The sequence below is a fragment of the Pleurodeles waltl genome, chromosome 6 (assembly GCF_031143425.1).
Source record: "Pleurodeles waltl isolate 20211129_DDA chromosome 6, aPleWal1.hap1.20221129, whole genome shotgun sequence".
Lineage (NCBI taxonomy): Eukaryota > Metazoa > Chordata > Amphibia > Caudata > Salamandridae > Pleurodeles > Pleurodeles waltl.
In genome coordinates, this window is record NC_090445.1 from 42,323,127 (window position 1) to 42,347,214 (window position 24,088).

At 48.0% G+C, this 24,088-nt stretch overlaps 1 protein-coding gene across 2 annotated transcripts in view; it reads right to left on the minus strand.

Moving 5' to 3' along the window:
• Positions 1 to 24,088, minus strand: part of SLC44A4 (solute carrier family 44 member 4) — a 316,116-nt gene that overhangs the window by 179,612 nt on the left and 112,416 nt on the right. The window contains exon 1 of one of the 2 annotated variants that reach the window (XM_069237190.1): positions 7,546 to 7,663. The exons of the other annotated variant lie outside the window; for it this stretch is intronic. Coding sequence (XP_069093291.1) covers positions 7,546 to 7,558 — 13 coding nt within the window. The 5' untranslated portion in view covers positions 7,559 to 7,663. Of the gene's footprint in view, positions 1 to 7,545; positions 7,664 to 24,088 lie in introns of those variants that run through there. 2 annotated transcript variants of the gene reach the window in all.

Genomic DNA, 24,088 nt, shown 5'->3' on the forward strand with positions numbered 1-24,088 from the left:
AACTTTGTTGTCTCTGCACAGGAAGGGCCTCTGCTCCTTCTGTCAATATTTAAGGGAGGGAACGTAAAACCTTGTTGTCAAAGCGACCTTTGACCCATCTGCCCTGCGTAGTGTCCAAGACGCCTCCATCTCTTACGATACGGTGAGCAGTGAAACTGCAAGGGGTCCTCGCCCTCTGCACAGACATTAACAAACCTGAGATGTGCCACGGTCTGTGGGTCGGACAGCCCTGGGGAATCCGCGACCCCTCTAGGTATCTCGTTGGTATGGCCCGTCATGAACGTCATTACTCTAGGTATGAGTGTAAGATGGGAAGCAAAACTATCCCATGCTTGGCAGCATCCACCTGTCACTCCACCGCCGGAAGTCCCGCCCTGGAACTGGTCAGCAGGAGATGGAGGTGGTGCCAGTGTGAGCAGACGGTAGGCCGCTGCCATGCGGCGCGCGCCTTACGTGGCAGCATCAACTCCTCCGGCTGCCACACGGTGCCCCTTCACTTTGTAAAGGGCCACTGCAAAGTTTGAGAAGTTTACAAAAAACCTGTGGAGTTTTTAGGTCTAGATCTTCAAAAGCCCTAAAGTGAACCCTGCTTTCTCTCAGACAGGCCCGCCAGAAGTTTAATTCCAAGGAGGCCACACCTGGGAGACTCAGACCTACACTGACATGTATATTGCCTGCTCCACAAGTTAGTCACATCTTGACAACAGTGCGTGTCAGGCACTTCCGGTTTAAACCACTGTGTTCTTGCTCTTGGTAAGGCCATTTTTCCCAGCCGTGAGTATCTAAACTTGGCTCGGACTCGAGCACTGACAATGAGCAGCTGTGCTTGGGCGGGTCACATTTTTTTGACTGATTGTCATCTAAACTTGACACATCATAGTACGGGAGGTGGAGGAGGGGTTGGGGAAAAGTCAACAGATCCAAAGGCAGGTGAATGCAAAATAAGCATAAATGCCAACCGACCCGATTCGGGCGGGAGACTCCCGGTTTGTTTAAGCAATCAATGGCTTAATTTAAGGCTGTCTCTCGCCTAAAACTGGTCTGCTTCAATAGGTGTCAATGGAGAAAATACGGTCCCCCGATTTTTTTCATCAAAACACCCTACTTTTCTGTTGTAAAACCTTGCCATATTTGAGTAAGTAACACTCATTGCAGATTGTTGAAAAATCTTCACCACAAAGCAGCTGATGCGTGGGTTTCATTAGGGGCTTGAATGGGAGGATGGGCTGCTGGGTGTTGGACAACTCCAATAGCCTGGAGCCTATTGTAAACCCCCTGCAGCACCTGGGGGGCAGGGGCTCTGCGACCCACTGTTTGTGCATCTCTGAGGTGCCCTGCCAAAGTCACCCACTCGCCGACCACTGCAAAGAGAGTTGCTTTCACTGCTTGGAGCCATTTCTGAGGCAAAGCACGTACACATGGATTAATCCCAGTTTACCTACTGCCCACACCCACAGATGGAAAAGGGCCACCCTTGACCCCGGAAGCCTTTCTGAAGAAGTTGTGACGCTGAAGCGTCATCGGTGAGTTTGTTCTGGACTCCTGCCGAACTCGAGCATGCGACAGATCACAGACCGCACCTTCCCTCCCTCCCTCCATATGTAATGTTTACCAAAAAGGTCAAAGCTATCGCGTTCTCTGTGTCAAAGCCATTCACGGGCGGTGCAGTGCTTGTTTGTTTCTGTGCGCAGGCGGGAACTACACAGGTCCGAAAAGAGGACATCTGTACTTCACGGAACAGGTGCAGTGAGCAGCAGTGCAAGCTTCCCACACACTGCAGTCACTGCACATGCAGCAGCAGTGCAAGCCTCTCACCTACTGCAGTCACTGCACATGCTGCAGCACGGCAAGCTTCCCACACACAGTGAAGGCACTGCACAGAGAGCAGCACTGCAAGCTTCCCAGTCACTGCACACGCAGCAGCAGTGCCAGCTTTCCACACACAGTGCAGTCACTTCACATGCAGCCGCAGTGCAAGCGTCCCACACACAGTGAAGTCACTGCACAGGGAGCAGCAGTGCACACTTACAACACACAGTGCAGTCACTGCACAGGGAGCAGCAGTGTAAGCTTCCCACACACAGTGCAGTCACTGCACAGGGAGCAGCAGTGCAAGCTTCTCCCACACGGTGAAGTCACTGCACAAGGAGCAGTAGTGCAAGCTTCCCACACACAATGCAGTCACTGCACAGGGCGCAACAGTACAAGCTTCCCACAAACAATGCGGTCACTGCACAGGGAGAAGCAGTGCAAGCTTCCAACACACAGTGCAGTCACTGCACAGAGAGCAGCAGTGCAAGCTTCCCACACACAGTGCAGTCACTGCGCAGGCAGCCACAGTGCAAGCTTCCCACACACAGTGGAGTCACTGCAGAGGCAGCAGCAGTACTAGGTTCCCACACACAATGCAATCACTGCACCGAGAGCAGCAGTCCAAGCTTCCCACACACAGTGCAGTTACTGCGCAGGCAGCCACAGTGCAAGCTTCCCACACACAATGCAATCACTGCACAGGGAGCAGCAGTACAAGCTTCCCACACAGTGCAATCACTGCACAAGGAACAGCAGTACAAATTTCCCACACACAGTGCAGTCTCTGCACAGGCAGCAGTAGTACAAGCTTCACACACGTGCACACACACACACACACTGCAGTCATTGTACAGGGAGTAGTAGTACAAGCTTTCCATGCACAGTTCGGTCTCTGCATAGCCAGGAGTAGTACACACTTCCCACACACAGCCCTTGCACAAGAAGCAGTAGTACAAGCTTCCCACACACACTGCAGTCACTGCACAGGTAGGAGTACAAGCTTACCACACATAGTTCAGTCACTGCACAGAGTTGCAGTGCAAGCTTCCTACATACAGTGCAGTCACTGCACAGGCAACAGTACAAGCTTCCCACACACAGAATAGTCCCTGCACAGGGAACAGCAGTACAAGCTTCTCACACACAGTACGGTCCCTGCACAGGGATCAGCAGTACACTCTTCTCACACAGTGCAATCACTGCACAGGGAGCAGCAGTACAGGGTCCCCACACACAGCGTGTTCACTGCACAGGGAATGGTAGTGCAAGCTTCCACACACAGTGCAAATAGTGCCCAGGCAGCAGTAGTACAAGATTCTCTACATTTACAGAACTGATACCAGGCTCTGCGGTGCAAGCTTCCTTCACACATAACAGTTATTGTATTGGAATTTATATAATGCTTCCGATACCCATTGGGAGCCATAATGAGTAAGCTGCTACTCTAAATGTATTATTATTTATGGTGCCCTGGCAGGCAATGGTCACGCTCAGTCGCCTCTGTGCCTCCAGGTTTATGCGTGAAAGAATCTTGTTGAGGTTGTCCAGCGTGGGAGAAAGATGGGTACACCGAGTGAGGTTGGAAACAGGCTGGAATATGGGTCGAGCTATAAGGCAAGCATGAGTGTGGGCAGGGGTGTGGCTTGCTCAGTGAGATTGGCGGATGCCAGCTTCAGATTTCCCAACAATCACGCTGGCACACTATCTGACAAGCAGGGCATGAGGGGGCTTTAGGGGCAGTGGAAAGTCAAAGGAGTGTGGATTGTTAGGGGTACTTAAAACACAATAGTTTTCAAACTAACCATGTTTTACGGCGGAGATGAGACAGAGCGTGTGCGTTTGTGTGTTTTTCAGTGTGGGCATGTCAAAAATCCAGGGTGAAACCCACCAGACACTTTACGAAACCCATCTGACAGTACCTATACCCAACTATTTACTACAGAATACATTTTTCAGAGGGTGTAACACCTCAAACACCCACGCTAAAGCCACGCTCCTGAGTGCAGCAGAATACATAAGGTGGTGAGTACATATACATACATAGATTTTTACATATGAGTTCGATGTGTTTCTTGGATCATTATTGCAAGGTTTATATGCAGCCACATATGTATAACTATATATATAGTTGTATACGAGTTTTCGTAGAGTGGCTTGTCTCATCCACAGATCAGATTATTGGCACGTACACCGATATAGAATAATTTCTGGTATGTCCAGCATGTTACAGGCTTAGAGCTGGGGGACATTCGATTGGCCACATTGTAGCCTTTTAGTTCCATTTGATATACATCATTAAATGGTGGCTGCAGGATACTGAAGTTGGCCACCGGATTCAAAGGTGATACGCAGGATTTAAAGGCAACACACAGGTTACCCAAGGCAACACGCAGGATACCCGATGCAACATGCAGGATACCCGATGCAACATGCAGGATACCCAAGGCAGCACACAGGATACCCAAGACAACACAAAGGATACCCAAGGCAATACAGAGGACATGCAAACCAATATGCAGGACACCCAAGGCAATACAGAGGATACCCAAAGCAATACGTGGGATACCCAAGCCAACACGCAGGATACCCAAGTCAACACACAGAATACCCCAGGCAACACGCAGGATACTCAATGCAACATGCAGGATACCCAATGCAACACACAGGATACCCAAGGCAACACTAAGGATACCCAAGGCAAAATGTAGGACCCCCAAGGCAATACACAGGATATCCAAAGCAATACGAAAAATACTTAAGGCAACAGGATGGACACCCAAGGCAACACACAGGACACCCAACACAACATGCAGGTTACCCAAGGCAACACACAGGATACCCAAGACAACATGCAGGTTACCCAAGGCAACACACAGGATACCCAAGGCAACATGCAGGTTACCCAAGGCAACACGCAGGATACCCAAGGCAACACGCAGGATACCCAAGGCATATGCAGAATACCCAAGGCAATATGTAGAATACCCAAGGAAACACAGAGGATACCCACAGCAAAACGCAGGATACCCAAAGCAATACGCAGAATACCCAAGGCACCACACGGAGTACCAAAGGCGGCAACTGACACATAGACTTCTAATACCAGCAGTAACGTGATAATACCAATATTGTAAGAGGCAGCCAGGAAGCCACACAGGTGGCCTTCTTACACCGCATCTTGTAATGAACGCGCCCTGGGCAGGATTAGGTGGTGCACCATTGTTTTATACAACAGAAGGAAATGTGCATTTCTGGTTGCTATGTTCCAATCAGCAGCTGAGGCCAGCCACCACTTATGTCTGAGTCGCCCAGTGTGAGCTTCAGTAGTTATGGCGTGAGTCAATAGCGCATTTCTTTTGAAGAACAAGTAGTGCTGCCTCTAGGACAAAGCAAGACTGTTCTACACCTTGAGTTGCAGTGCTTTGCACCAGATTGCTTCTATCATCTAGGCCAGTGCAGAAAACACTACCAGCCAAGGGGATGGTGATTCAGAAAATGGGCCACCAAAAAGAGTTGGCAAATGGCTTGAAGCTGTTCTTTCTTTGAGGTTTGGAGTTCAGGGCACAGGAGAACAATTGCAAGTTGTGTCCTCAAGTTGCAGGGGTGGGATAAATCCATGAAGTCAATTATAAAAACCCTAGGGTAGTCGCCCAGTGCTTAATTTGTAAATATAAATGTGCCCAAAGCCCTCCTCTTAAACTAGCGGCTGCTGCAATTAAATGTGCGAGCGCAGGATACTGAGGCAGCGTAATCCTGAAGCCATCTCGGGCCTCTTCAGTCCATTTAAAGCCCCTCCCTGCCCCTTCAGCTCACTCTTGCAGCTTTCTGCTTTCTCCCTTTGTAATGCTTTTTTGTTTTTCTCTTCCTCCGTCTTTCCCATATGTGCCTTTTGCTCTCAGTAAATGCTTGAGGAAGATAAATAAGTGCCGGACCTCAAAAATAAGTGCTGGTGCCCGCACCGGAAACAACAAGCACAAATTAAGCACTGGAGTCACCTCGTATGGCTTACCATGATGGATGAGTGCTCCAGTCTGCAGACTGTGGGCAGAGTCTGGATAGTAAAAATAATTGTATTTTTTAAGGCTATATCACCTTATCTTAAATGACTTATTGGGTGCCTCAAGGATATGTGGCTGTAAAGAATACTTATTTTGTGTTAAGCAGTGCTGGTTAGTAGTGTTCTGTTGACTGATGGTGTTGGTGTTTCCTGGTGGAAGATCAACTTGCTCAGGTTCTATTTGGCTCTACGGCTCAAAGTTTACATGACAAAGTTACCTTCGGAGTCCAGACATTCTTGACTGATAGTCGCATGAGCCTGGGACATCAGCAGATCCAAGGCGAAAGCAGAGTAAGATACAGCAGTGAAGAGTTGTGTTGCAAAATCTTCACCAAGACCAACCTTGGGCTTCATTATACACTCGGCGAATGGGCAGCCAATGGTTTGGTTGTACAACACAGGGGGGATGGGCTACTGAGTGTCTGACGGAGTCACTTCGGGCCCTTTGGAGAATCCCAGTTGACTGGGGTATATTGCAAAACCCTGGAGCGCCTGTGGGGTAGGAGCCTGCCCCCTTCAAAGTACCTGATCTTGTCCTGAGAGATCATGCCAGAGGCGCCCTGAATCCCACACCTAGGTGCCTCTGGTCGGTGTGTGCAACATAGCGCCTTAAAAATGTTATTTGAGGCTCCTGTAACTTTCCTTGGAGACACTGGTCTCCCAATAAACGCTTATAAATACCACCTGAATAGATTGGTGGATGGATGGATCCTTTTACAACTCATTTCTCACACTGTTTTCATAATTCCCTTGGGGAGATAACCACACGGGTGGCAGGGTCACTTGCTCGCTTATTCAGTGCCATTTGAGGTATAGTTCAAAAGGGGGAACATTTTATTTTTGTGGCTACTCTCTTGCATCATGCAGGCTCTTCCATGCACATTTTATTCAAGCTCCTTTAAAAAAAAAACTTCTCCGAAAGGTGTCAGCAAAATCTCTACAAGAAATGGTTGCATCAATGAGAATACATCAGTTTAAAAATGCAAAACGTGTTGCAAACCTTTGCCAATTTTCTGCTGTAATATTATGTAAATTTTGCATGCAAACTACAAGTATCCAATGACACTGAACCAGACTGTGGACAACAACACACCTCAAAGGGCGCGAAAGTAAACACACACATTGGAGAAAAATACTGATCTGAGGCACAGCAATTCGTTGCAGAATCTGTAAGTCAGCCTCTTGCATACAACAGCGGACAGGCTGAAGCGTAAAAGAGTTGCTCTGGTCAACTGAGTTCTTTTTCTTGAGTTGTGTATGGAAAGGTGGGGGGCCCAGACAGATACAAAGCACAGGAAAGCTGCAGGAGCCCCCCCCCCCCCCCATCTGCATGTAGTGTGTAGGTACAAACTTGAGGAGCCTCTTAAGGTGGCTGACTGAAGGGGCGCAGAGCCAAGGAAACAGTGAGACAGCCACACTTCAATCAAACACTGCGCGTCAAAGCGCCTTCGCACAAACGAGGCAGGGTAAACTCGAGTCCTAATAAATGTGTGTGGAAGGTGGGGGGTGAGGAAAGGTCCAAGCCACGGAATGGAATAAATCTCTCTACTGCAAGAGGACTTCTTCCAAATCATGAAAACACTAATTTCTGGGAATTGGAATTCTGAATGTCCCTGATGAGGATCTGGGTGCGAGTTCTACGGTGCACAAGCAGGTCTGGCTCAAGCATCCCCTACCTGGGTCGATCATGTCCAGGCGGCTCACCAGAGCCCCCTGCCTGCCCTCCGGCACCGGTGGTCACCGAGTGTCCCAGACTGGTCGGTCTCCCACGTCAGGCAAGCGGCCTCAGTCCGGCCCGAGAAGGATCTGATGTCCACGCTCCGCTGGGAGTCGCACCATCGCCCAGAGCGCGGTGTCCCCAAGGAGACCGACCACAGCCAATCCAACAGGTAACCCGCGATCTCGGCCTCGCCCTCCAGGGCGCCTCGGGTAAGCGACGGGCACGGGCCAGGGCAGGACTTTCGGCTTGTTGTGCCAACGCTCGGGCCAGCAGCGCCACGAGGAAGTCCTCACCTGCGAGGCTCGAGGGCTTTGTTTAGCACTTGGGGGGCAGAGTTGTGGGACCCGATGGGCTTCCGTGGGTACCCAGGGCTCATTGGAAATCTGTCTGAAGGCAAATGCGAGGCGGGCAGAGGCGCCCAGGGCTCCTCTCGGGAGAGTTACCGAGACTCCGAGGAAACCAGTCCGCAAACACCTGGACGGAGGAGGCCTTTGGTAAAACGGTGTTCAACCACCTCTGGGGGAGGTGAGGCGTTAAAGGGGGAGGTGGGGCTGAAGCAGGGGGAGACATAAAAGGGAGATATCTCAAAACTCCACATCACAGAACTCTGGTCATGATGTAACCCAGGCTCCAAATTCTTGTCCCCAGGTGCACGACTGCTTCTAAAAATGCCCCAAAACAGCCGTTAAGGAGACGAAGGGAGGAGAGGGACGCCAGGGACAGACTTCCAAGAGGGAAGGATTTAGGAAGTGTGGGGAGAGGAGACAGAAGCTGAGAGGGCGAGGGTCAGGTCAGGTACAGACCAGAGAGGGGCGGAAAGAAGACGACAGACAGCGAGAGAGAGGCAGGGAGGGAGCCAGACAGACCAGGAGGAGAAAGAAAAGTAAAGAGAGAGCGAGAGAAAGCGGTCGAAATAAAAGAGATGCATATTATAATGGGACAGGGAGGAAAACACAGAACACACATAGCATTAGTATTTTGGTCAAGCTATTCACACTCATACTTATGGCAGCAAAGCCCACGGGAGCTCAGGTGTTCTCGCGAGATCACACAGACTGGTCAATATCTCATCTAAGTCACCAGACCACACCTAGTCGCCCCCGCTAGCAGTTCGTAAGTCTCCCACCGATCCCAGCCAACTCTCGCGTGGTGTTCGCACCAGTGCTTAATTTCTGCTTGTTGTTTCCGGTGCTGAGCACCGGCACTTATTTTTGAGGGCCGGGGCTTATTCTTCTGCCTCAAGCATTTGCTGCGAGCAAAAGACACATATAGGAAAGACGGGTGAAGGAAAAAACGAAAAAGCGTCACCTTTTTATTTACAAATTAAGCACTGGTTCGCACCCCTCCGGCAGCGAGCTGCTGGGTTCTGCTTGCGGTCAGGGCTGGCTTTAGGGTGGTGCGGCCGCACCGGGTGCTGACCTGGAGGGGGGAGCGCCGTGTTTAGCAATAACTTAGGAAACTTGCAACATAAAAGCACCTGCTGAATCCTTCCTTGTGGCCCAGCCTTCAGGAAGCAATTAAAATGGCAAGATAACTCTTTTGAATAATATTCCTGCTAGAGAGATAGTTTTGTCCAGTGGCAGTTTTGACTTGATGTAAAGTAGCACAGAGGGTTAATGTGCCTGCTGAAAAGAACAGAACTATGTTTTATGTGGATAGCTGAGTGGATTAGTAAAGCCAGCTTTTACCAGCCCTTCAAAACAAATGAATGTATCTGAGAGAGGGGCTATGGAGAGCACTTTTGCAGGGTGGTAATGAGGGAATCTGAGGAGGAGGTCTGTGGGGGGGGGGGGGGCCAAAACAGATTGTCGCACCAGGTGCCACCAGTGCTAAAGCCGGCCCTGTTTGCGTTCATCTGATCGCAGGCATAAATAAACAAGTGGGGCTCCGCGGAGGCAGTCCCGAACCAGACCGTAACAAGTGTGTGAGTGTTTCATTACCACCCTGCACTGCATATGGCCTATGCAGAATACTCCAGGCCCAAACCAGCAGCTGGGCCTGGGACACAACACCAACCTTGGGCACCTCCGGCAACCACCTGTGTCAGCTGTGCATGGAAAGAGAGGTGAGCACATCTCATCCCAGCTATGAAACCTCAACTTCACCAACCCACCCAGCCTTGGGCACCGCAGACAACCACCCGTGAGAGCTGTGCATAGAAACGGACGTGCCCACATCTCATCCCAGCTATGAACCCTCATCTGCACCATCCCACCCAGCATTATGCACCGCAGACAACCTCCAGTAAAAGCTGTGCATAGAAAGAAACCTGAGCAGATGATGGATGGAATGCTGAACAATGCAAACACTCACCCCCAGTTACAAAGCTCTGGGTTTAATCCATCATTTTTTTTGCCCGCCACGCCTCCCCAGTTTTGTCCCAGCTATATGAAAATCAGTTTTGACCTTGTTCCCCATGGACAGTGCAGCCCGAACTGCCGGGCCAGGTCCTTCCTGGACCAGAAACAAGCATCCTAGGACCGGTTTCAGTGTATCACCCTGCATCAGCCAGGCTAGCTTGAATCCAGTGGCACAGTGAGCATGGGACCCACATCTGGGCATATCCTTCCCACTTAGGGCAACAAAATCAGAAAGAACAGATGATGGACATAATGCTGAACAATGCAAACATTCACCCCAGTCACAAAGACCTGGGTTTAATCCATCGTTTTTTGCCCACCACACCACCCCAGTTTGGACCCAGCCATATACAAATCAGTTTTGAACATGTTCCCAATGGGAACAGTCTAGCCCGAACTGTCAATGGATGGATGATGGACAGAATGCTGATTAATGCAAACATTCACCCCCAGTCACATTAGTACATAACGTATAAGCTTTTTGCACCTCACATAGCAGACTGTGCTAAAGTATGAACAGTCAGTGCGAAGAGTACACAGTGACTGCTGCTTAATATAAGCCAGAATCATGGATGCCGACGGGGTGACGGCGGTCAGGCTTGTAACCAGCCATGGTGACGCTGAACTCAGCACCGCCTAGCTGATTACAACCCCTTTTTACACCAGTCTTTTCATTGGGGGGGGGGGACTCTACCATGAAAATGCTGGTGGAAAGCCAGTTCTGGGGGCCACAGGGGGAACCCTGCACTGCCCTTGCCCATGGCTTGGGCAGTGCAGGCCCTCCGTGCCCAGCACCATCGGAATGCACACCATCTACCCTGCAGACAGTGCGCATTCTGAGGGTGCTAGAGTGCTAGGATATTGGCCTCGGCTCCCTTAAAGGAGCAGAGGCCAATATTCTAGCACTGCATGTTACAATGTTCCCGCTGGTCCACCCGACAGGAACATTGTAATACGCTCAGGGATGGGGAGGGGGGAGGGAACACCACTGCCATGGCAGTGGCGGCCTCCCCATGAGTTTGGCGGTCCCATGGTGGAACCGTCAAATTCATAATGAGCTCCAAAGTCTTTTATCTTTTTCCATTGAGACTAAATAGTAACAAATTGGTATGTCTCTGTGATGAATTTTGCAATCACACATTATTAGGTTTTTTACTTTTTTGTGAATTTTATTGTTTGTATACTAAAAACTTTTTAATTCCTGTACTTAAAAAAATATAAACTTAACAGATGTAGACTGGCATTGTATCATTACAGATGTTATTAAGATACAATGTTTGTGCAGCTGTAGGGTCTTTTTTAAAATAAGTTGTGCATCACCGCAATTCCATGTTGTTTTAATTAGTTGTTATTGAAATGTGACCTTTATGATTATATTTGTAATAATCAAATAAAGTTTTGTGATTGATTGAGTGACTGTACGTTTAATACATGGCTCCCTAGCTTACAATGGTAGGGTTTGTTTTCTTCTGGTGTACCCTCAGTTTGGGATGGAGCACGGTCTAGGATAGCTATTTTACCAACACTGATATATGCTAATGTTTCTTTCAGGAAAGGCTTTGTGAAAATGGCATTTAATATACATAGGGCCTGATTACAACTTTGGAGGAGGGTGTTAATCCGTCCCAAATGTATTACGAGTCCATTATATCCTATGGAACTCGTAATACGGTGGGCAGGATATCCGTCACATTTGGGACGGATTAACGCCCTCCTCCAAAGTTGTAATCAGGCCCATAATGTCCTATGAATGTGACAAGAAGTGAATAATTTCTAATCTTGGATTAGAAAATTCCACCATAGCCCATGAAACTGACCCGCTCATATATGTTTCTTAAGCAGAGTCCAGTATGCATACTGAAATTGCGATTACACTTTTCCTTCAACATAGTGTCCTTAGCAGAAATCTTCTTCCTTCATAGAAGTTGTTCAGAAATACAAGGGGAAGCCTCGTCGCCAACTCAATGGCATCAGTCTGCATATTTTAATAAATGCAAATACGCAAAGGGTTTGTTTCGATTTCCTCTTGCTGTTGGTCCCTCCACTGCAGGTGACTCCTGTAGACAAGTGACATCCACAGGTAGTTGGGTGTTTTTTTTAGTAGCATGGTTACTATATGATAAGGAAGTTATATATTTATTATTTATGGGTATTTTAAAGTGCAGCTACCACTCCACCTGGAGTCTCACGGCGCTAGAGTTTGTTGACAAGTGAGGCACTGTGGGGCGAAGCATCATTTCTTACAGGGCCAGGTCTTCAGAGGTTTGCAGAACTTGAGCAGCGAGTGTTCATAAACCAGGTCCTAAAGGAAGTCTGCTCCACAACTGTTCTCTCTGTACAATGAAACCATGAGTTCCCCACTTAGTGTATTTCGGCCTGTGGGCTTGGGTGTGGGCGGTAACAAATCAGGGCATGTATCTTGATCTTAACTTTATGAGCGACTATTTCTTGAAATTGTCCATAAGAATTGTTGGTCCTGTTCCGTAGCAGAGTTTGTGCATGATACATGCTGCCTTAAAAGTGACATTGGGTATGATTTAGAGTTGCTGTACCAGTTACTCCAGTGATGGATATCCCGTCCGCTCTATTAAGATTTCCAAGGATATAATGGAATTGTGATATGGCGGACAGGATATCGGGCAAGTTTATGATGGAGTAACCCCATCCTCAAACTCTAAATCAGGCCCAAAGTCCCTTGCAGGTTGCCAGTGAAGTTGATGTAAATGGATGAAGTGGGTGAAAACTCAATCACATTTCTTTAACTTGAGGATGTGAGTTTTTTTGTAGATGGCCTATCATTTTTAGGAAGGCCAAGATAGGCCAGGTTGCTGTAATCCATTCATGATTAAGTGAAAAGCACTGGCCACCTCGACTTTAAGTGCAGAGGAGAGACAAACAAATGTCCTGAGGAGGGCTCTGATCTGATTGGAGCAATGTTTGATTACTTGAGAAATGTGTTTATCTACGATCAAACTGGCATCAGGAAGGATTCATATGTCACTTCTTGCAAATACAGGGATATTACAGATAACGTTCTCCTATTTACAGAGGAGATTATATGGTCAAATGAGTGCTTTGAGACATATCTCTGCGAACATCTAATCTTCCTCTTTGATTATACAGGCTGGTCACCCATCACTGCTCTGTGCTCTAAGGCAAACCTTCTTCAGTTCCATAATAGAGAGGGGAAAACCAAAGTCCCAAAGTTAAGTTGTCTTTTCCTGCAAAATTGTCAATTCACCCCTGAAAACCATGGAAGTCAATCAAGTAATTTATCTGATTTCACCATCACAACAACTTTGAAGTTCAGACTTAGATTTAAACCGGACTACAAGCTGCCTGGATTACTAGTGGCAATCTTCATTAATCCAAGTACAGGTCTTTCATGTTACAGCGCTGTGCTTACAAAGTCTTTTGTTAGTAAAAAAATAAAAAATCTTCAAGGGGCTTATATCCCGCCTCTTAATGTTCTGTAATGTTTATTTGTTTTCATGCTTGTCAGTCGCTTTATCTTTCTTTTCATTGGTTTGGTTGTATTTTTGTTCTGTTAGTTTCTCATCGAATTTCTGTGTTTGCAACTCTGGAGTGTGGACCAAGTACTCCTTCCTGTTGTCTTTTTTACCCACCTGACCGGCGCTATTCTTTAACTTAGAATTCAGCTTGATTGTCAAGTGACATACACGTGGGAGCAGAAGCTCCTGTTCAAGCATGATTATCTGATTTTGTTGTCTTTCTGCTCCTTTGTTGGCGCAAACACGACCAAAGGTATTGGGGTGCTCTACATGAGAACCGCTTACCTTTTGCAGGGCCACTTATCGAGCCCGTGATATATGCACTCCTTTCCCTCACATTCACGGCATTCTCCGTTCCAGCTGCCTCCCTGGGATTCTGGTTACCTTCTGCATTGCTGCTCCTACCCCCCCCCCATATGCATTTGCATATAGAACTCCCCCCCCCCCCCCCTTCTCTGGTGAACTCCCTCGTGGCTACCACCCTCCTTCCTGGTGCCCCCCACCCTCTTCCCTCATACCCTTTTTTCCATTCTGAGACTTTACATTTTATTTCATTCATTTGTGGGGCGCTTTTATTCAATGCATACTCGACCCAAAGGTATTGGAGTGTTTTACATGAGCAAATGAAAAATAATTAGGTACACTGTTCCACGCTTTACGTGAACACCAGTTACATTACACAGGAACGCTTTCATTTTTAAAACATGTTGCACAGAGGCGCTAGCCGCTGTACAACATGTCTTAAAGTTTTAAAAAAGTGCTATGACACAGACAGCATTAACTGCTTTTTTTTTTGTAACTTTAAGACACAACAGCTTGCGTTGCTGGCTGACATACTTTTAAGAATGAAAGTGTTGCTGTGTATTGTAAATGGTGCTCACGTAAAGCACTCCAAAAACTTCAGGTCGAGTTTCCACTATATTCAAGTGACCCAATAATTAATTAAATAAAAAACATGTGATAGCTCTGCTACGTAACATGTTTTATTAAACACAATACAACAGGAGAGTGATGGACGTGCACGCATAAAAGGCACTGTGAAGAACCTGATAATCCGCTCTGGGTGGAGCGAACTGGGGGTGACAATGAGTTAAAAAACATGCTTATGAACGTGCTCATGAAAAAGAGTCTCTTGCAGATGTTCACCACTTAAAAGATCTTCAACACGGTTTCCCGCACTTCTTGAGACAACCTTTTCTCTACAGTTCTCAAGAACAGACATTTCCCGCTGACTGTGGACACTAAGCCTCAGGACTGAACTCCATGGTTTACTTTGGCACCTTGACCCATGTGACTGCCACTCAGATCTCCACAATAAATTCAAATCACCATTATTCTGCATTTTTTCTCAGTTGGCTACTCAAACCATTTTTCATACTCCGTTGGGATTCTGGCACTATGCATTCTCAGTACACACAGAAGTGTCCACAATCCTAACAACTTGCAACTTTGATATCTGTTCACCTCTACTTGCATTTATTATTCAGTCTACTCTATAAGGTGAGACCCGTTGGTACCTATTATTGAATCATAGCCCACTGTTGAGGGCTATAACAGTTGTTAAAGGCTTGAATCAGAGTTATAGGCCCATGATGCAGGTGAGGGCCTTTAACAACAGATATAGCCGGAGGCCAAAGGCCAATAAGGCTATTAGACCATTCCACCTACTAAGGGTAGAATGTTCTAAATTAAAAAGGGAGAAATAGAAACATTGGAATGTTTAATCAGAAGGCTTATACCAGCCATTATAAGCCCAAAGCCACTGCACTCTCTTCAGTGGAGCTCTCAACATTCCAAAGTTTTAACTTTTTCTTAAAACTTTAAAGAATATTAGAAGAAATAATCTTCTTTGATCACAGTTTCAGGAACACACTTTATTCTAATATTATCTTTCCCCAAGCTATTTTCAAGGTCGTCATTTCTGAAGACTTTTGTTGTGAAGATACAAAGATATCAAGATTAGCAAGTCTTTTTAATGTCTAAAAGGCATCTGTTCTAATGTGAGTTTACCCCTAGCATCGCACATGTGTATAAGTGTGTACATTTTTACTCACTTTTAACATCTCCATGAATTGGAGTGCGCATTCCATAGAATTGCACAACATGGCTTATTTTGATCTTTTGATTCTCGGGTGTGAGACTCCACTGACACCTACTGTGTGAGACTCCACTCAAATGTCCAGCAGTGAAATGAAACCTGGTGAGTAAGATTTGTCTCGCCTGCTTCTTTTTTTAGGTCTTTTATGTTTCAGAGGGCAGAGCTGGGATCCCCGACACCCCCATTCTCACCTCTCAAACTGTTAGCCATGAAGTTGCCCTCTTTAGCCTATTATGACAATTGAAAGTGTCCACCTTAATACACATTCAATGTACTTGCGCAGCTTACATTCCTTTGTAATGGGCACAGAACAGTGCACGTTTGTTCCTGTCTAGATGGGCTTTTGTGGTACAGTTTGTGCATGATTATGCTTCGTACATCTACTGCACATAATGGCTTTGTTATTTCTTTGAAGCCTGAGATGGGTTATGCAGATACTGTCAACCAATAAATGATGCCACTCATCTTAATTCACAAACTGCTGCCATACCGCAGAATAATTTGTAGCAACGTGATGTGTCTGTTTATGCAATAGATGAGGGTGTTGTTTTGTTGTGTGTATTTGTAAAGCCCACTAACACCCACAAGGGTATATTGGTACTGAGCAGGGGTGTGTGTATCTAGCCCTGCCTACAGTAGTGTTTTTATTGAAAAGACAGGTAATCGATTCAAGAAGAGAGGAGGAGGCTCTGATGTGGAGTGGGAGGTCGTTTCACACTTTAGCAGCAATATAATAGAGCACCCATCCTCTTGATCTGGTTCCGTGTATGCATGGAATGTATGTGAGTAGGAATCCTGCAGAACAGAGGTGTTGGTGGTTGATGGAAGGAGACAGGACTTTTTAGGTAGGTGTGGCCTAAATTGTGGAGTGCTTTGAATGTAGTTGTGAGGAGTCTGAAATGAGCACGTTTGTGTATCAGGACCCAGTGGAGCTCCCTGAGATGTGATGTGAGTTCTGTGTGGAAGGTTGAGGATGAGCCTGGCTGCCGAGCTCTGGATGGTGCATTCTGGAATGTGGAGTGCGGATGCTGGGAGGATCTGATGGTTCATTAGAAGGACCACCAATCGTCTCATTTTGCAGTCTGCTGTTACACCACAGCAGAGTCTTAGGGGTGGGCAAAGAATTCCGCTCTGTCGGCGGAGTTTGTAGAGTTTTGCCCACTCCGGTCGGAGCGAGGAGATCCGAAAAACTCAGCGAAGTGACACGGAGCAGAGCTTTTTCTCTTGCACAGCTCGCCAACGTTAGGTAGGCAAGCGAGAGAAATCACTTTGTTGGTGCGTTCGCATTGAGGATGCTGACGCTCAAGTAGAAAATCTACTCAAGTTGCAGAAAGAAGTTAGCGCCCCCTGTCGCTCTGCATGCTGCCACTTGCACTGATTTTATACTGCCGGAGAAACTCCTGGCACTGAAAATCAGCGCAACTTATCCAGACTCCACCACTCACAGAACTCCACGTAGAGTGGCAGAGTTTTTCTGGAACTCCGCGAACTCCGCCGAGGCCTAATCTTTATTCTCCAGCTCCATCTTCTTTCTGCAACTCTTGTAAAGTGCTGTGGCACACTGAAGTTTTTCGGAAGGAGGTGGGGCAAGGCTGCTGCTAGGGTGAGAAAGACCTCTAAATGACTCCTCATTCATGAAGCAGGCAAAATGTTGCTTATACATAACACCGCCCAATGGAGCAGAGTCGCAGCACAGCACAAACTGCGATATTGCCGCAGACAAAATGATTGAGGTGGTGATGTCCATGTTGCACAATGAAAAAAACACCACTGGTTGCAATCCATTGTCTTATGAGCCCAGCTTTTCCGTAGTCCAAACGTGGGTCATAGTGGACTACCAATGAAGAAGGTGGTCATGAGCGTAAACCCTTATTTCGCTAGTCCTGGGCAGAGGTGCTGCCCTTTCTCTGGAGTTTCTGAAGTGTTCCTCCCTACACCCGGTCAATACCCCCAACAATGTTCTTGGTGTCTCTCTGGTCGATCCACACTAGGTAGGCAGCATAGGGTTACCCTTTCCCAACTCCACGCATGATCATCATGCAGCACAAATCAGAGACTTTCTTCTGTATGCACCACAGTCACGCTGTTGCAGAAATTAGATAGAGTTGTGTCCGGAATGTCCTTAGGTCTGTCTATTAGGAACCAACATTGTTCTCCAAGAACCACTTAAGGTACGCAGGCACAGAATGAGTCAAGCCTGTGATTAGGCCACTGTGGGATCATGTGCATGATGCATGGCCCCCAGTGTTTGGCTCCTGAGGTTACAAGGTCCACAGACAGTCTCTGCTCGGGGTATGGTTTCACCAACTCCCGTATGAGCAAGGAAGGGGGTGAAGGACTGACTGCCTCTGCATCTACTGACCTCCACCGAATTCATTAGTACTTCTCAGGCACCTAGCAGTGCCAGAGGCCACAGATGGACATCATTCACTTTCCAGAGACATTTTAAACTATACTGTGGCAAAAAGCTAGCTGTAAAAGCACTGACACAAGTCTTACAATTGTTGACTAAACCGCCCATTGTCAGGCCAGATTTCTATGGAAAGTTGGTGTGTAGGCCACGAGAGCTAGGAATCGAGAGGCCATCTTTTTGAGAAACACATCATTCGCATTACAAACCTTCGTAAAAGATGGAGAATAACTTGATAACGTATAGAGAATCAGACCTCCATCTGTGCCTCTTGTGATTCAGGATCCGCTCAATCAATGTTGCACCTTTTTTTATTCTGTAAGCTCTACACAGCACCCAGGAAACTGCTTTTAACCCCAGTACTGAGGTATTTGAATCCAAGGAAATATAGGCCTGCTATGCTGCGCCTTCAATCACTCCAGTGAGAATCTGCAAACATTGCAGATGCAATAAGGCTGAGAGACTTGGTGGCCAAATGCACAACGTTTTGATGAAATAGGAAATATGCCTTGATTGTAATTGTTTGCATTGTGTTTTTTTTATGGCGTTTTGCCAAATTAAGAGTTATATCGCGGACTATGAATAAATTAATAAGTTAATAACAACGCTTGATAACTAGCTTCCAAAAACGGCAGGATCTGGTCCTCCCTTTCATACAAATTGACAAGCTCAGGAAGGAAGAAGCAGATTTGAAAGATGTCGCCGACTTAGGTCTGAAATTCCTTCAAACACGAAATCAAGCAGGAGGGCTACCAAAGAACATCAGCATCACTGACTGCACCCTCTCCTGCTGCAGTGAAGAGGGATGCAGTGCATGTCATGGCCAGGCTCTAGCTGATAACAGGATGACCCTTGTCTACGCGCATAACTAAGCCCTAACCTAGGGTAGAAATCCAGAGTCAAACAGCGTTATCCTCCAGAATCTTGTACCATCCATTTGCCCATCACACTTTGAGCCGCAGTTCTATCTGCAATGGGGGGAACCACTGCAAAGGAGTGTAGAACACAAGAGTGATTCATGGATTTTTTGCCATTTTCATCGTGCTACGTTCAGCTGCAGCTCATGATTTTTAAGGTGGACACCCAAACCCTGGATGTTTGTCCTACACGTGGCATTAATGCAGCCTTCCAGGATCTCCTTCTAGTAGGTCAGCCAATTGTTGTTCATGATGCAACGAAAGGCTGTGTTCAGAACTTCTGGACCAAGGAGAATATTAGGACCGTCAACAACAAAGACACCAATCATGGAGGAGTTGGCAGTCGGGTTGCACCCTATCCAAGTAGGGATCCTCACTCTAGTCAGGATAAGGAAGATACCCAGCTCAGATAACCCCTGCTCACCCGTTGGTAGCTTGGCACGAGCAGTCAGGTTTATCTCAGAAGCAAATGGTAAAGTATTTGCAAATAACACACAGTAATACAGTGAAAACATTACAAAAAGGACACCACACGAGTTTTAGAAAAATAGCCAACATTTATCTGTCAAACAAGACCAAAACGAGGAAAGTCCAACATATACTAATAAAGATATGAATTTTGCAAGAATTACTTAAAAATACAGTTCCTTGAAGTCGATAGATCCGACTGGGGCTATCACGGGGTCATGAACAACAAATCCAACAGTTCAGGTCGGCTGTGGCGTCGCATGCCAGCTATGGTGTCGGGAAGACCCTCAAACAGTACCTCGGGTGTCGTGATCCTCGTGATGAATTTCGGAGTGTGGCGTCATTGGCATCGCAGGAGTCGGTTCCGGAGGTCGGTGCAGGAGTCTTCGGGCCCTTGAAGTCACACGCGTTGCAGATCGAACTTCGGGCTGATGACTTAGGGGGTCATTCTGACCCTGGCGGTAATTACCGCCATGGCGGAGGTCGGGGGTAGCACCGCCAACAGGCTGGCGGTGCTCCGCCGGACATTCTGACCACGGCGGTACAGCCGCGGCCAGAAGCGGAAAGCCGGCGGTGTACCGCCGACTTTCCGCTGCCCATGGGAATCCGCCATGGCGGCGCAGCTTGCTGCGCCGCCATGGGGATTCTGACAGCCCATACCGCCATCCTGTTCCTGGCGGTTCACCCACCAGGAACAGGATGGCGGTATGGGGTGTCGTGGGGCCCCTGGGGGCCCCTGCAATGCCCATGCCAATGGCATGGGCACTGCAGGGGCCCCCGTAAGAGGGCCCCACAAAGAATTTCAGTGTCTGCTTTGCAGACACTGAAATTCGCGACGGGTGCAACTGCACCCGTCGCACCTTCCCACTCCGCCGGCTCCATTCTGAGCCGGCTTCCTCGTGGGAAGGGTGTTTCCCGCTGGGCTGGCGGGCAGACTTTCGGCGGTCGCCCGCCAGCCCAGTGGGAAAGCCAGAATGACCGCCGCGGTCTTTTGACCGCGGAGCGGTCTTTCGGCGGGAACCGCTTGGCGGGCGGCGACCGCCATCCGCCGCCGTCAGAATCACCCCCTTAGTCAGGAGTGCTGGTGTGGATGGCGTTCGGGCTGTGGTGCGAAGCGGGTCGATGCAACGTGCGGTGCCCACAGGTCACGGTGCAAGCAGCAGTTGGGGGATGGTGTCCTGCGGTGTCGGTGAGGCCAGGGCTGCAGTGTGAAGCGGGGCACATCTCCATGTGGCATCATCAGGTTGCGGTGCAGGCAGAGGTGTCGTTGAAGGTGTTGCTGTGGTTTTTCTTCTGTTGCAGCACAAAACACACAGTTCCCAGTCCTGTGGGCAGATGAAGCTGAAGTCTTTGATATCCCTGAGACTTCCAACAGGAGGCAAGCTCTACTCCAAGCCTTTGGAGAAACTTCACAAGCAGGATACACAGCAAAGTTCAGTCTTTGTACTCTTTAAGGCGGAAGCAGCAACTGCAGGCCAACCCAGCAAAGCACACACAGTAAAGGGGCAGTACTCCTCCTCCAGCTCTTCAGCTCTTCTCCTTGGCAGCTGCTTCCTCTTGTTTCAGAAGTGTTGTCAAAGTCTGGTGTTTTGGGTCCACTACGTATTCCCCTTTCTGCCTTTGAAGTAGGCAGACTTCAAAAGGAAAGTCTCTGTTGTTGGAGAGATCGTGCCTAGCCCAGGCCTGGCCCCAGACACATACCAGGGGGTTGGAGACTGCATTGTGTGAGGACAGGCACATACCTTTCAGGTGTAAGTGTTGGCTCCTCCCTCCCCACTCTAGCCCAGGAGACCCATCAGGATATGCAGGCTACACTCCAGATCCCTTTGTGTCACTGTTTAGATGGAATTTTCAACAGCCCAACTGTCAGTCTGACCCAGACGTGGAATACACAAGCAGGAAGAGGCACAGAATGGTTTAAGCAAGAAAATCCCACTTTCTTTAAGTGGCATTTTCAAACATACAATTTAAAAAGCAACTTTACAAAAATATGTATTCTTAAATTGTAAGTTGCGAGACCCCAAACGCACTATCTTTATCTACTCCCAATGGGAAACTGCACTTAAAAGATATTTAAAGGCAGTCCCCATGTTAACCTATCAGAGGGATAGGCCTTGCAATATTGAAAAACGAATTTGGCAGTATTTCACTATCAGGACATGTACAACACACCAGTACATGTCCTACCTTCCAAATATACTGCACCCTGTCCATGGGGCTACCTAGGGCCTACCTTAGGGGTGCCTTACATGTAGTAAAAGGGAAGGTTTGGGCCTGGCAAGTGGGCACACTTGCCAGGTCGAATTGGCGGTTTAAAATTGCTCACACATGACACAGCAGTGGCAGGTTTGAGACATGTTCACAGGGCTACTCATGTGGGTGGCACAACCATTGCTGCAGGCCCACTAGTAGCATTTCATTTATAGGCCCTGGGCACACATAGTGGACTTTACCAGTCATGGATAAACCAATCACCACTACAATTTACGTAGGGAGCACCTGCACTCTAGCACTGATCAGCAGTGGTAAAGTGCACAGAGACAATAAACCAGCAAAAACAGAGTCCAGCATACCATACAAACAGGACGGCAGAAGGCAAAAAGACAGGGGAAGCACTGCAAGAGATGCCAGGTCTGACATGTCCCCCTCCAGCTGAGAGTAGGGGGAACTACCCAACACCTTGGAAGTTCTTCTGACTAAGGCAGAAAAACCTGGACAGACTATCAGCATTGGCGTGTTCTGTGCCAGGATAGGGTTCCACCGTAAAGTCCATCCCCTGTAGGGGAATGGACCACCTCAACAGTTTTGGATTCCCACCCTTCATCTGCATTAACCATCTGAGGAGCATGTGGTCGGTCTGAACCCAGAAGTGAGACCTAAACAAGTAGGGTCTAAGCTTCTTCAGTGCCCAGACCACAGCAAAAGCTTCCCTTTCAATTGCACTCCACTTCTGTTCCCTGGGGCGTATTCTCCTGCTAAGGAAGACTACAGGCTGGTCTAGGCCCTCTTCGTTCAGCTGTGAAAGTACCGCTCCCACATCATGCTCAGAAGCATCTGTCTGTACCACAAACTCATTGGAGAAGTCAGGGGCCAGCAGCACGGGCACCGTGCACATGGCCTCCTTCAGGGTGTCAAACGCAGTTTGGCATGCCTCAGTCCAGATCACCTGTCTAGGCTGCTTCTTGGAAATCAGTTCTGTCAAGGGGGCAACAATGGTGCCATACCCTTTGTCAAATCTCCTGTAGTACCCCGTGAGGCCATAAGAAGGCTCTCCCCTCTGTCTGGGTATTGGGGGCTGCCCAACCCGAATGGCATCAATCTTGGGTTGTAGGGGTGCCACTCAGCTGCTTCCTACCTGGTGCCCCAAATACGCCACTGACCCCTGCCCTATCTGGCTCTTACTGGCCTTGATAGTGAGGCCAGTGGTTTGCAGCGCCTTCAACACTTCCCAGAGGTGGTGCAAGTGGTCCACCAATCTGGAGCTGAAAACAGAAATGTCGTCAAGGTAGGCGGCACTGAAGTTTTCAAGCCCAGCCAGGACCTAATTGACCAACTTCAGGAAGGTGGCAGGGGCGTTCTTCAACCCAAAGGGCATGACCCTGAACTGGAAGTGCCCCTCTGGTGTTGAGAACGCCAACCTCTCCTTGGCCCCATCAGTTAAGGCAATCTGCCAGTACCCAGATGTTAAATCAGACGTGCTGAGGAACTTGGCAGCCCCCAACCGATCAATGAGCTCATCAACTCTGGGGATGGAGTGGGCGTCAGTCCTGGTGACGGTATTAAGCCCACGGTAGTCCACACAGAACCGAAGTTTTAGTGTGGCACCAGGTGCAGCAGTCTTAGGTACCAAAACCACTGGGCTGGACCAAGGGCTGCTGGAGTGCTAAATCATCCCTAAAGCCAACATTTTGGATACCTCATCCCTGATGCTGAACTTCACTCTGTCAGCTAACCTGTAAACTTTGTGCTTCCCAGGCAGGCTGTCGTCAGTGTCCATATCATGCATGCATAGATGGGTGACACCTGGTGTGAGTGAGTGTTGGAAAATTGATTATTGGTAAGGGCAGGTAAGTACCTACACTTAGCAATAGGCCACTAACCTCCACTTAGGTCCAGTTTGGTCTCAATAAATTAAACCCAGCTCAATCCTTGGTAGCTTGGCAACCTGCGACAAGGCTTAACCCAGGACACATGTGTAAAGCATTTCAAAATCACAAAACAGTAAATAAGTAAAACACAAAGCACAAAAAAATCCAACAGCAACTTATAAAAATAGATGATATATTTATCTTTAAAATGACACCAAAATGATTAAAATCGGATAAGGGGAACCGGAGATATGAATTTTTAAAGAATGAATGCTTTTTAGCGCTTAGAAACGAATAGCGTCAATCTGGTAATCTGGTGGCACCTCGACCAGGGCAAAGTCAAAGTTTGGGGCTGACCGCGATGGAGCCCTGCTCGGCTACAGCTCGTAGGAGGCCTTGGGTCAAAAGTTTAGCTTTGGACTTAGTCGTTTTCTTGAAGATTTTCTTCAGAGAGACCAAGTCGCTAGTCCAATCCGACCTCCTGGAACTCTTCCTCCGATACACGTCGCAGGAGCCCTCAGTGGCGATTTTTAGCTTTGGACTTAGACGTTTTTTCGAAATGAAAATCCTTCGACCAGGGCAAACCTGAATCTTGATCCAACTTCCCTGGAGCCCTTTTCGGATGGACTGCCTGGGAGGTCCCAGT